Below are 13,955 nucleotides of genomic sequence, written 5' to 3'. Positions count from 1 at the left end.
AAGAGACAGCTCCCAGTGTATAGGTATCACAAATAAACCTCCTGTAAGATTCTATTTCTATGACTTGTTAAAAAAAAAAAAAGACAGGTAAATAACAGATTCAAAAAGAGATTTAAAACAACATCATCTTCAAACAACTCCAAAGGCCAGTAAGATGGCTCAGCAGGTACCTGCTGCCACGCCTGACGACCCACGCCTGATGTGTGGGCAGCACATGGTGGGTAGATGGAAGCCGTTCTCTGACCTCAGCATGCGCTCCGAGCATACGCGCACACATACGAGTGTACACACTAAAATAAACACAACTACAAACCTTCAATCACATTTATATCGTATCATTTTAGGTACCTTTCGCTGTTCTGAAACTATGGGACACTAAACAGATATTGAAAGCTTTACTCTGGCTTGATGAAATACAAAGAAAGGCACCTCAGACTGTCACTTAGAATCTTTGAGTTTGCTTTCACATTCACGATGCTGTGTTAACAGGCAATGGGCACTTTCGTAAAAAATTTATTTCACACTTTTATACAAATATCCACAGGTATTTTCTAATTATGAATAATCTTACAATGCTAGTTAGTATAAAAACCTATCAAATGCACACAGACCAGTGACTTGACTTGAGATGACATTTTAGACAACTATAAATTTAAACAACATGACATTCTTGTTTCTTTGTTGTTGAACCCCCTCCCAACCTTTTCCAAGACATTCATTTTCATAACAAAGGTCTACAAACACTGTCAAGATATCAGCTTCTTGGCTGTATCCTTTAAAGCCAGTGCATGAGGTTCCAAGATACCCCAGCAAGAACTGAGACTTTACACACTACTAGGACCTGTGGTAGGGAGCTTTCTGTAAACAAGGCATCATTTGTAAAACCAGTTTTGAGTGAAAAGGCAGAAGTAGAACCAGAATAAAAGTCTTTAATATCTTAAAGTTGTAATGTTTTATGAAAGGGGAAAAAAAGAATTAAGACTCAAAGCAACGATGGCACATTTAGCAACGTTTTGTTCTTTTAAAAGACGGAGAAGTGTCTGGTGTCTAGCTCAGTTGCTGAGTGCTGGCCTAGCACAGACAGTCCCAAGCCCACGCCTGCAATCACAGCCCTGGGGTGGAGAGGCAGGGGGATTGGGAGTTCAAAACTATCCCGAGCTACCTAAGGAGCCCAAGGCCAGCCTGGGTGACTTGAGACCCGGTCTTAAAATAAGATAGAGAACTGCTTAGACAATAGCCAAACACATTAGCACCTGTTTGCTGCTGCTCTCCATATAAATTAATTATTTTAAAGCACAATTTAATAAAAAAAAAAGCTTTGACAATATATTCAATCTCTGTTGAATATATATAAAAAAATAATTGTTTTCTCCCTCCTATCATTTTTACAACCAACCAACCAAGGCGGGCCCAGGCATGCTAGGTAAGCACTTTAGCAATGAGCTAAAAGTAGTCACAAGTCATGTGGAGGAATTTAGATCCGATGAACAATTAGAAAAAAAAGCAAATATGGATGCAATGGCTGAACGGTTCCGATGATATTTAAGAGGCTAAGTGCAGGGCGCTCCGTCTGTCTGGTGCGGCCGTTTTGGCAGCAGATGCTCTTCAGTAGTCTCGCACTGGATCGGTCTGGATCCACATGGGTGCTCACTTCAGGTCCTGAATACACTGTGTTGGCAGCATAGAGCACACAGACCCCAGAGTTCAGTGAGTGTGCTCACTTCTGAGAGTTCTGAAAGTTATGGCCCAAAGTTCAGAAGTCCCACACAGGGCTCAAAACCGTACACCCAGTGCCAGGGAAGGACGAAATGTCCTCAAGTTAACCAACCCCCTTTGTCAAACTTCCTGGGCTGGGGGAGGGCCTGCCGGAAAGGAGATAGTTATCACGTACAGGTGAGCTTAAGTTAGTAAAACGACCCTTGCATGTTTATAAAGAACTTTTCTTTTTGCAGTAAATAATTAAGGTCAGAACAGAAAAAATGACTTCCCAGGTTCTCATTCTCATTGCCTAAACCAACTGAAGCATCTTTGGCCTATTAGTCAACAGTAAGATGGCTTGAAGAAAAAAATAAATATCATATACAAACAAATGTAACTAGCATTCAAGTCTGTCGAACCTGTGCTTTAGTGACAAGGGAGACGGGAATCTGTGTGCATTAGGCATCAGCAAGGGTCCTCACTTCTAGGAAATGGAGCGAGAAGGCCAAAGGATAACAACGCCTTCTATTGCACATTTAATTTAAGAGAGAACTTTCAACAGAGGCACAGCTATCCACTGGCAGAGTCTTGAGCCAAGGGACAATTATCTTGCAGGTTCTCCAATCTTATGAGAAAAACACCTGTGGGAGCAGGCTGGGAGAGTCACTCTGTTAGCGCAGGTGATGGTTGGTTGGGGAGAGAATGTCCCAGGAGTGCAGACTGGCAGGCCCTGCCCCAGCGTGTGGAAGTCAGCCACATCAAAAAACAAAGGCAACCCGGAAAGTTAAATTAAGGCATTTAAAGAAAAATCCACTCTACTAGTCTTAAATTTGGCTGTGCAAAACAGGAGCCTTAGGTGTAACAATATCCACAGTTCAAACTGTAGGTCCGTACTGGGTGTCGTCAGTCTGAATCATATACGGGGGCCTGAGCAGGTTTCCAAGCCACCTGAATTTCTGAGCTGGGAAAAGTAAGGGGGGCTTTGGGTAGTGTGAGGCTTGCTTTCCGACGCCCTCTATGAGTAACTTTCGTTTTCACTCCACTTTGTGATCCACTGTTTTTTCTCAAGGTTATCAGTGTGTTTCTCGTCTTTGATCTCTCGCTCTTCTTTACGAATCCGCACCGCATGGTATCGGGGAACGCTGTCATCGTACCTAGAGCGCTTAAAGAATCCACACTGGAAGCGGGAGGAGGGGCAGAAAACCAAGACGGAAGTTAGTTCATCTGAAGACTACACCAGAACATGTAAGCACGTGGTGCAGCAAGGTCTATCTCCGGAGTGCTCAGAAAAGACACTGATTTAAGAAAAAATAGGCAGTGGGGATAAGCAGGGAGAATGGATGTGGACCTAGCAGAAAGCCCATCTTCTTTACACTTTACAGCTTCAGCTATTTCTTGACTAGTAATTTAAGCATTTTGCTTTAAGTGGAGAAAAAAAAAGTCACCATACAAGTAAAAGATCTAATTTTCATATCACTAGATCATTATAAAACACCTTCTGTGTGTAAGAAACTGGAGTTTGCTGTGTAGCCAAGGTTTGCTTCAAACTCAACATCATCTGGTCTGAAGCTCCATAGTACCAGATAATGGGCATCTGCATACCATAACCAGCTTAAGAGCATTCCTCTGAGGGTATAAAGAAAAAATTACTATTTATCACCCATTAATAAGCTATAAATCAGATCACAAGTAACTTTACAAATGCTATTTGGTATGCCATGTTCTAACGGGTTCCTTTAAGATGATTCTCTCCTCCCATCGCTATAGTTACTGGGTAGACTCATTGAGGTGCTTCCAATTAAGCTGTTTTGTTAACGAATTACAAAGTAATTGTGTTATATCAGTCAGTCATGAACCTCACAAGACTCATGGGTAGCAACTCTACACTGAATTTTGGAGTATTCTCCAATTTCTCCCCCTTTTTAAAAAACAGGGAGGAAAGAAAGGGAGAGGAGGTTTGGGGAGGGAAAAGTAGAGAAGGCAAATTATTAAAGTTTATTTACTTAAAAAATTTTCAATCTAAACCAAAGTACATTTTTAAAAATATGCCTAAAATTTTTGAACCAGATTTTTAAAAATTATAGACAAGAATTTACATGTTTTTTTCTTTTTAAAGAGCGTCTTTTCAAATTTAAAAATGCAGTTCAGAAGAAGGATCTATGTAGAACGATCAGTTAATGTCCTTACTTTGTGACAGCAACAGTAATAGAATAGTTAAATTGAAGAATGTCGTGTTATAAAATTGCCACGAGGCAAGGCAAAAATCACAATCCCAAACGGGCCTGGAGTTTTGTTTAGGCCATTTCTCTTTGGTCTCATTTGCAATTCTGTGCAGAAAAAGCCAATATACTTATTATAAAATACGACTACTGTCTGTCCCATTTAAAAACAGAAGGAAATGCAGTTAAAATATAAGACCAACATGGCCATGTTGGGATCACTGGGTCAATGCCGCAGAAAGGAACTGTGGCAGTAACTGTGATCCCTCTTGCCCATAGAAAAGAAAAGGGAATTGTCAATAATTCCTGTTTCCATGGGTTTACAAATCACAGGAGAAAAATACGAACTTAAAATCATCTGAGAGCCAGGGTGGAATAAAGGAGCAATGGCCGTGGAACCCGGTCAAACTCCATTACAACATGTTCAAGTGGAAACCACCCCAATGCGTTGGTGCTAGAATTTTTTGCATGCTGGTAGTTACTTGGGCAAAGGACCATGTCCTGAAGTACTCCAGAAGCCCATCGTGGTTCTTTGTTGTAATGGCTTTGGTCCAGAGGAGATACAAGGAAAAAGGAAGACTCATGCTTAGCTAGCACAAGACCACGCCCAAGCAGCAGTAAAAAGCACCCCAAGCCTGGCCATCACTCCAGAGCAAGGACTACACACTGAAGACAAGGAGAAGAGAACCTCTTCCCAGGAGACACACAAGCTCTCCCACATGCAACAGGCGAAGCAGGCAGTCGACAAAGCTCCTGTCCCTGGGAAAGTCCAAAACGAACAAGAAATCCCGGCCGATTTCTCATGCACTTTGGAAATTCCGAGTGGGACATGACATAAGAACGCATGACACATGGCAGCTACAGAGCTCTGAAAACCTAATCAGACAAACCAGTGTGTGGCTGCCTTCATTGCTGTGGTGTTGTTTAATGAGAACACAAAATAACTCACCTGCAACAAGACGATTCTTTGTGCAACAACAACAAACAATAACAACTAAGCTTTCAAGTGAAATAACAAAAATAGATAAATCCAAGCAAGGCAAGCCACTTGGAAACAACTGTTAATGGGACAGACACAGCAAGCTGTCGCTCTTAAGTTAGCCACCACAACCACAGCAGGTCCCAAAGCTAGCGATGAAAAACATTGATCAATTACCAATTATGGAAGTAGATCAATACTATGCATCGGAAGTAAGCCTTTCTTTATCAGACGGCTGAGTATGGATCTCAGCCTTGTGATAGGTGGCATCGTAATGATCTTTCTGATTTCTCTTGAAGAAACCACACTATAAGGAAGCAAGGTATTCAGTCAATTTTACAGTTTTGTGTTTGAAAGCTAAAGAACAGAACACCTCAGACTTTAAGTGAAGAGTCCCTGCGCCTTCACCCTCTGCCAGCATTTAACAGTCTGTCACTCGGTGTCCCTACATAAAGATGACGCACACTGATTAACTGACTTTTCTATTTGTAGCAGAAATCTTAGGGTCATCCTAAAAGGAAAATACATGCATTTGATTGGAACTTCAGGACTCTAAAAAAGTAAAAAACAGTCATTCTACAGTCTCCTGAGACAAATGATGGAAAATAAAGTCTGTAAAACACAGTACAAGTCAAAATAAAACACGAATATAGTGTGTTTATTTGCTTCTCTGGTAAATTTTATGGAACGATATTCTCTTGGTAGTGTGAATCACAGAATAAATTCCAATGAAGGAGTAATTGCTGTTGGTTTCCCTGGATTCTGAACTACCATGCAACCCTTAAACAGGAGGAACCCATGTTCCTCAGTTTAGGTCACTCTAAATGAACATAAAAGTACAACTCTACTCTCTACTCTTATTTTCTTCAGTCAACAATAGAAAACTTTTCCTACTTACTTTTTATCTAGTTCATAGGCTGCGGTAGCTATCATTTGAAATAAAACTTGGTCAGTATGGTGGTTTGAATATACTTGGCAGGGAGTGGTACTATTAGGAGGTGTGGCCTTGTCAGAGTAGGTGTGTCACTGTGAGCATGGGCCTTAAGACCCTCTTCCTAGTTGCCTGGAAGCTAGTCTTCTCCTAGAGACCTTCAAAACAAGATGTACAACTCTCAGCTGCTCCTGTACCATGCCTGCCTGGATGCTGCTATGCTCCTGCATTGATGACACTGGACTGAACCTCTGAACCTGTAAGCGAGTCCCAATTAATTAAATGTTTTTATGAGAGTTGCCTTGGTCATGGTGTCTGCTCACAGCAGTTCAACCCTAATATAGTCACATAAATCTGGAGAAATTGTGCCTCTTAATCTAGCAACTCATAAAGGAAAGAAAAATCTACATCTGCCTATTGCAAGGTGGGAGCCACCGACTGACTGTACATGGTTATTCAAGTTTAGACAAACTGAAAATGCAACTCCTTCACTGTACCAGCAAAAGGTGACTCCTGGTAGTCCTGGCATAATGCCACACTGGGACATTTCCATATTACAGATCGCTGTACTGGGCAGGATATGCTGACTTAGCCTCTCTCATGTGTACTTGTGGCTGTGGCTATCAGGGTAATACACAGCAAACACAGCCAAGTTGCAGTCACAAGAACTAGTAAATAGGGCAAGAAGAAAAGTTAACCAAAACCAATAGTCTTTTGCTTTGTTTTTGATAGGGTTTCTCTTTGTAGCCCTGATATCCTGGAACTCACTCTGTAGACTAGCTAGCCTTGAGCTCAGAAATCCTGAGTGCAGGGATTAAAGGGACTGGTGCCCAGCAAAATGAATAGTCCAAAGATCTCTGCGGACTTTTGTCCTTTACTTCTGTAAGGACTCCTGTGCAAAGGGCAGTAGTTATGAAACAGACAAAGCCAGGATTCCTCCAGTTAAAGTAGAGCTCTCCAGTAGCTGTCACCGAGGTAGATGGACGAGCTCAGTTTAAACACTGCTGAGCTATGCAGCCCACCTATCATCCCTCCTTCCCTCCACAGTGCTGGGGAATGGATCCAGAGCCTAACACACTGTAGAAAGCCGCTTTACTGGTAAGCTACACCCCTGAACCCTAGAATCCTTTATGATCCTTAAAGTCCTTGTTTTAGATATGAATAGGTTTTTTTTTTTTTTTTTTTAATAAAGAAGAACAGTACGTAATAAGACTGATTTCCATGTGGAGGTTGAGGAAGGTAATCTGATCATTTTAGAATCTACTTCAGAGTCTGGAAATTAGAACATCAAAGAACCCAATGAGACCATTTAGCCTGATCCAATTATTAAACAGCTGAGATCCAGGGGGATGAAAATTATTTGCCCAAAATCATATACAGCTTAGTTATCTTAACTCTGCATCTACTGTCATGACTACCTAAGGATTCAAGACTGCCAATAAGATCTGCTCTGAGAAAAGACTGGCCTTGTGGCCTCTTCCAGAGAATAAAACAACATCCTCCAGTTATCAAAACCCCAAATTAATTTTTAACAGCAAATAATTATACCAAGAGCCCTAATACTCATTGGCTGTATTTGCCAGATAAACCTACTGCTTGAGATATAGCTGAGTAAAACATTAAAAAAAAAAATCTGTGTATCAGGAAGGCTACTGGTATGGACAGATACCAAATCTCAAGAATATCTCAGCCTGGCAAAAGGAAGTTGTTTGGAAGAATGGTGGGGGGAGGGGGAGACTCACTCAAACCTGGGAAGTCTAGAGTATCCTTTGTCTGCTAAACTCTAGGACATGATGGGAGGAAAAATGTGGTTTGACCCTAGCACATTCTTATTCCCCCACCCCCAAACCTTCTGGAATAGACACACTGGGAAGCACTCTACACATAATGGAATTGTATTAGGAATGCTAGTATATCTGCAACTCATGAAAACAAAGTATAAGACTATAAATATCATCAGGTTCTACCAAGTCAGTCATCAAGATGCCAATTTCCAGAGATTCCTGTAAATTGGAATCACCCATCAGGACGGTAGACCTCCATTACTCCCTGGGACTCACATGAGACCTATTGGCACTCTCATAGCCATCTCCTGCATAGTCTTTTGAGGGCTTATGACTCTTTGTGGTAGGAAGCAGGGCGAGACTATGACACACTGCAGTCAGAAGATCAGAGTCTAAAGAGGAACATCATATGGAGCCCGAATGTTTGCCAGGCTTGTTACCGGCTGAGGAACCGTGAGGTGGAGTATTCATTCTGCCATGTTTTCCTACCCCTAATCTAGATGTAAGGGTGATGCTCCCCAGTGGCTGTCCTGAAGGCTTCTTTACAGAAGGGGAAATTAGCTGGAATTTATATTCAGATCAACCCGTTATCTGTCAAATTGGCTTAGATTTGGGGTTTGATCTTAGGTACAGAGAATGCTAAATAAAGTAGTAAAATTCAAATTGTCATTTACCAAACAAGCTGAATTACATATGAGACATTAAACTTATTTTAAGAAACTTTTTCACATAAATCATCTTTAAATATAAATTGTTAGGTAGGCATTTGGGTATTCCTTTTAAAAAGTCTACTAGATTTGTCATAATTTTATGATAGAATGTTGGGAAAGGGGGCTGGAGAGATGGCTCAGTGGTTAAGACTGCTCTTCCAGAGGTCCTGAGTTCAATTCTCAGCAACCACATGGTGGCTCACAATCATCTGTAATGGGATCTGATTCCCTTATCTGGTGCGTCTGAAGATAGCAGTGTACTCACATAAATTAAATAAAGAAACAAACAAACAAATATTTTTTAAATGTTGGGAAAAAGAGAAATAATGAAAAAAAGAAATACAAGCATGTCAGTGTGAATCCTCATCTATAAAAACATCAAGTTTACATCCCAAACTCAAGTGACAGACATGACTTACCTTCCAGAGTAAAAACACTAATAGAGCCAGCATCAAAATCCCAGCAAGAACAGCCAGGAGGATGATCCACCAGGCTATCCCTGAATACTGAGCTACAGTCTTTGAGGGAAACACTGTCACTCGAACCTGCAGGGCACAAAAGAGAGACCACTATAAACCAGATGCCAGCTCACATCGGGTACCAATGGTTTCAGTTCTGCTCAATTCTGCTCCTGTACACGGTTTGGGTGAGAAAGTGTAAGGACCATCAAGCTGCTTCCTTTGATCAAAGAATACTGCATCAACAGCTTTCCCTGAAGATCTTACCCAGAACCTGGAAGGGCCTGGGGTTGTATTTCTAACGTAAGTCTTAAATTGTGTGTGTGTGTGTGTGTGTGTGTGTGTGTGTGTGTGTTTTAAAGAAAAGCAGAGAAAACTATACAATGAAGTACCCACCATTCCTTTTTGAGTCTGAACATCTATCAGCAGCTAACTGTTTCACGACAATTATTTGGTTTGGTTCTGTTGTCGTTTTTAAATCTTGCTGTACTGGGGTCAAGCCTCACACATGTGTAGTAAACACTCTACCTCCCGAGCTCCACCTCCAGCCTTTAACCAGCTTCCTTTTGAGAAGGATCACACTTTTAGTCAATTTTCAGCAGTGGAATGGAAAAGGTAGGTTTGGGTGCCATTATTCCAAAGACGCTGTGACATAGGGGACACGCTTTGTAACAAAGAGGAGCCGTTAAACTTTTTTTTTCCCTTTGGGTATCAAACTAAAGACCCTCATAACAGTTTCCTAAAATGACTTGTTACCATGCTCTTAAGCCAGTATATGTGGACAAAGTAGGTTCCTTCAGGTGTAACTCAGATTCAAGCTGTAGCAAAGAGAAGCTTACATTCTAAGCATCTGATCACCGACAAACACCGATCAAAAATGTTTGCCCCAAACTTAGAATGTCTTAGTGATTTGTAACAACTCAATAGAAATGTCTATCAGGCTTTATAATTCCTAGTAACTTTTCCCTTTGGATTCAATAAACCTTACGCATTTCCACGGGGGTGACTTTCCATAGGTGACCTCATTCACCAAGTGCCAAAGGCAGAAAGGGCTCACACTCTACTGGTGTATCCAATTTTATCACCAGTAACCAACCAGTACAGAGACCACATCAGCTAGCCAACTGCCAAACACCTGCCCCAATTTACATTATAAAGCCCACTCTGACTGAACAACAGTATAAATCACCTGGCAACGGGACTCTCACAACTTTATAAAAACTTAATATAAATTTTACCATCCACCTCTATGCACACATAAGCCCCTCTCCTAAAAGCATGCATATCTTAAGTTCTCTGAGTTTGAAACAACCAGAATGAAAATGTCACTGCCGGGAAGAATAGGGTACTTATTTCTATCTCTTACAATTTCTTTTATCTTCAGCAGGCAAGAACTTGGGATAGTCCCTACATGATTCTTAAGAATAAAATGGAGACTCGTGCACACACATACACAGTCCCTTCTTTCTTGGATTACACAGAGATTCTTGACACTAAATTTTATTCAGTTTCCCTTCTGGCACTGTAGTGCAGGGAAGACACCCAAGTGTTTTAACAGGTGCTTGTTTGCCACATGGATTTAATTTAACTGATGTCAAAATACAATCATCTTATCCAGCTCAATTGTGTGGTTTATTGAGTGGCAAACACTAAACTCTTCAAATTGGGCAATTAAACAGATTTCTAGTTTTGGTTTTTTTTTTTTTTTTTTTTTTTTTTTTTAAGCAGGATTAGATTTTAAAAAGGCTGAATTATACAATCTAGTTTGTGTCTATTAACAATGAAAATGATCTTCAGACTAGAAAGGAAGCAAACCCTGAGATGAGGACAAAAGTGTAACCCAAAGTAAGTCAGGGGGTGGAGGAAGAGGGCATCCAGAGGCTCAAATTAAAGCTCTGATACCCAGGCTTAAACACTGCACCTTCAGATACACAAGGACGCGCCAGCATGGGGCCTGAGCCATTGTAGCCCAGAAATCACAGAAAACAGGAGGTAGTAGAAGACCAGCCGATAAGAAAATGTCTCCATTTTCAAATGAGATGGGTTCTAGACAAAAGGCTAGAAAGTAGATCATACAGAGACCCCATCTCCACTAGGAGGGATAAGACCAAGTGCCCAAGATAAGGATTTTCCTTTGTGATTATATATCTTGATATCAGGCCCTTAATTCTACCACCTTCTAGAACTCGAGACCTGAGATCCGGTCTCAATCCACTGGCAGGTCTCAGGACACTTAAGGAGAGACAATCTTCCTTCTGAAGGTATCCAAGGAGACAGGACATTGGAAAGGTTGCTACATGGCCAAGACTTGTTCCAAAGGAAACATGAGGGACTTCCTTTACAAAAGTCAATTCTAGACTAATGGATTAGTTGATTGATTCATCGATTCATTCATTCACAGAAATTTTGAGATAGGGTCTCACTGTGGTCTCTCTTAACCTGGGATTCACTAAGTGGCTCAGGCTTTCCCTCAGACTTGCAATGACTCTCCTGCTTCGGCCTTCCAAGTGCTAGGATTGTAGAGGTGAGCCATACTGGCTTCTCGATTCCAACTGTACAGAGAACTATCTTTTCTAGAATCTACCATTGGCCTCACATAGCACAGGCATTCTGAGAATGGCTGCAGTTCCGTGGATGGGCTACCTTTATTTTCTACTGGCCTGTAAGCGATTCTTCCATTGTATGACTCCCTGGTTCTCATCCTGACCACAGCTCTGCTGAATGGAGGGCTCCAGGCTTGTGTGTGTGTGTGTGTGTGTGTGTGTGCGTGCACAAACTTGGGATTGAGCCTAGGGCCTTGGGTGGTAGTAGGAAGCATGAGCTACATACACATTGCCCCTTTTACACTTTTTATTTTGGGACAGGGACCCACTAAATTGCCCAGGTCAGCCTTGAACTCACTCTGAAATCCTGACAGACTAAATTAGTGATCCTCCTGCTTCAGCTTCCTGAGTAGCTGGGCTATTAACACACTTGCATTACTAGGCTGGGCTCAGGTTATTTTTTTTTTTTTATTTCCAACACTTTTATTAAAATACGACTTCAAATGGCAGAACCTCATCAAACTGTCCTTTAAGGAGTAATAGGACCTGAGAGGGGTGTGAGTACCAAACAAGATGACCTCAGGCTGTAGCCATGGTGTAGAGAAGTGGCCAGCTCTGAGTGTGAGGGAACCAGGTCTCACCTGAGTGCCCGCGTGAGGGAGCTTGATATTCTGAGCGGCGGCTGTCACATCTATGGACGCCCTCACGAGAATGTCCAAGTAGTTCAGTTTGGAATATTCCTATGGGCGACAAGAGGTGTGTTAGGAAAGTGACAAATGTCCTTGGCAGTAGCTAATTCTTCCAGGAAACAAAGCCACACCTCTAGAAATGTACTGTTCCATAGCCTGGATCGCAAAACGAGAGAGGCCTTGCTGTCCAGCCCTCGAAGCGGACACTTGATGTCCACGCACCTCACGTTGACGCTGCAGTTCTAAAAGAGGAGACTGGTGGTCAGAACCCACTGTTCTGGGAAGCCATGCTGTGTTCTCACAGAGCATATTCACAGCCTGGAAAGATACTCACGAGCGTCTGGTATTTTCTTTCAGAAAATAGAGAAAATTTCCTGCTGTCATCTATCTGTTTTTCAGTAAGTTCCCTCTTCTTTCTTGAGCTGTGAGACTCCTAAAAGTGATATCCCAAACAGACAAACATTATGTAAATCTGCCATTGCTATATAAGCCTCCCACATGAAGCCAAAGTTATGTCATCAGTAGTATTCACCTTCATATGCTTCTTTATGTCCTGTGATAAGACACCCTGGTATAAGCAGCTTACAGGAGGAGTGTGGTGGTTTGTATATATTTGGCCCAGGGAGTGGCACTATTAGGAGGTGTGGCTTTGTTGAAGTAGGTGTGTCACTGTGGGCGTGGGGTTTAACAACCTGGTCCTAGCTGCCTGGGAGCCAGTATTCCCCTAGCAGCTTCAGATGAAGATATAAATCTCAGTTCCTCCTGCACCATGCCTGCCTGGTTGCTGCCATGCTCGCACCTTGATGATAATAGACTGAAACTCTGAAACTGTAAGCCGGCCCACAATTAAATGTTGTCCTTATAAGCATTGCCTTGGTCATGGTTATCTGTTCACAGCAGTAAAACCCTAAGATGAGGGCCTTACTTTGTTTCACACCACAGTTCCATGTGACAGGGGAAGGCGCGAGGCTGAAGGCAGCTGGTCACATGGTATCCCGGTCAAGAAGCAGAGAGCAGTGAATGCCTGAGCTCAGATCACTCTCCCCTTTCTATCCGGTCCAGCATCCTAGGCCAGGGATTGGTGCCAGTACTTTCAGTGTGGGTCTTCCCACCTCAAGAAGCCTTATCAAAATCATCCTTCTAAGGCAGGGCCGGAGGCTAAACAATTCCTCCAGGTGTGCTCAGTGCCTCGGAGTCCAAATTCTGCCAAGGCTACCATCAACCATCCCATTTTCCCTCCCACCATCAAAAGCAAAGGAAGAGTAAAACCAGCAAGTGTTATGGCCATTTTACGTTTATCAATAGGAACTCTATTTATTTAGGTCTATTTGTCTAAGTAGTTTATTCCTAGTGATACTGAAACTCGGGGAAAGATACCTCCTCTGCCCTTGTCTCTCCACTCAACCACAAATACACAGCATCAAACTGTTAGTCAGTAGACCAGAAACCAGAGATCTACCCTACCCCAGCATTCTGCTCAGTGCCTACCACGTAGGAGACAGCCAGCACAGATAGAATGATCAAATACCATGAAGAACAATATGAAAGCACAAGACTCTTTGTATGATCAACTCAGAGAGGAACACTGAAAACTAAGACAGATAAGAACTTTTAACATGGGCTGGAGAGATGGCTCAGTGGTTAAGAGCACTGACTACTCTTCTGGAGATCCTGAGTTCAAAACCTAACAACCACATGGTGGCTCACAACCATCTATAATGAGATCTGATGCCCTCTTCTGATGTGTCTGAAGACAGCTACAGTGTACTTGAACATAATGAATAAATAAATCTTTAAAAAAAAAAAAAGAACTTTTCACATTATGCCCTTTAACACTACGCCTTCCTTATACAAGTTGAGTCTCTGTTATTAGCAATGTTTATAGTATTTTAGATTTAAGATTTTAAAATAAGAGGGCTAGAGATGTAGCAGAACGGGCAGAAT

At 41.9% G+C, this 13,955-nt stretch overlaps 1 protein-coding gene across 2 annotated transcripts in view; it reads right to left on the bottom strand.

Annotated features, from left to right (window-relative positions):
- Window positions 1-495: 495 nt before the first annotated feature.
- The window catches only part of Itga6 (integrin subunit alpha 6), a 74,177-nt gene continuing 60,717 nt past the window's right edge, over window positions 496-13,955 (bottom strand). Inside the window, exons 21-26 of one of the 2 annotated variants that reach the window (XM_052182689.1) lie at window positions 12,346-12,444; window positions 12,143-12,253; window positions 11,964-12,062; window positions 8,741-8,866; window positions 5,074-5,203; window positions 2,777-2,875 (exon numbers count right to left, since the gene is read on the bottom strand). In XM_052182689.1, coding sequence (XP_052038649.1) covers window positions 5,096-5,203; window positions 8,741-8,866; window positions 11,964-12,062; window positions 12,143-12,253; window positions 12,346-12,444 — 543 coding nt within the window. In that variant the 3' untranslated portion in view covers window positions 2,777-2,875; window positions 5,074-5,095. Of the gene's footprint in view, window positions 2,876-5,073; window positions 5,204-8,740; window positions 8,867-11,963; window positions 12,063-12,142; window positions 12,254-12,345; window positions 12,445-13,955 lie in introns of both variants that reach the window. The other variant, XM_052182688.1, reaches the window with a different exon arrangement.

This window comes from Apodemus sylvaticus, chromosome 5 (genome assembly GCF_947179515.1).
Source record: "Apodemus sylvaticus chromosome 5, mApoSyl1.1, whole genome shotgun sequence".
NCBI lineage: Eukaryota > Metazoa > Chordata > Mammalia > Rodentia > Muridae > Apodemus > Apodemus sylvaticus.
The sequence above is the reverse complement of the archived record's forward strand: the minus strand, read 5'-3'. Positions and strand labels throughout refer to the sequence as shown.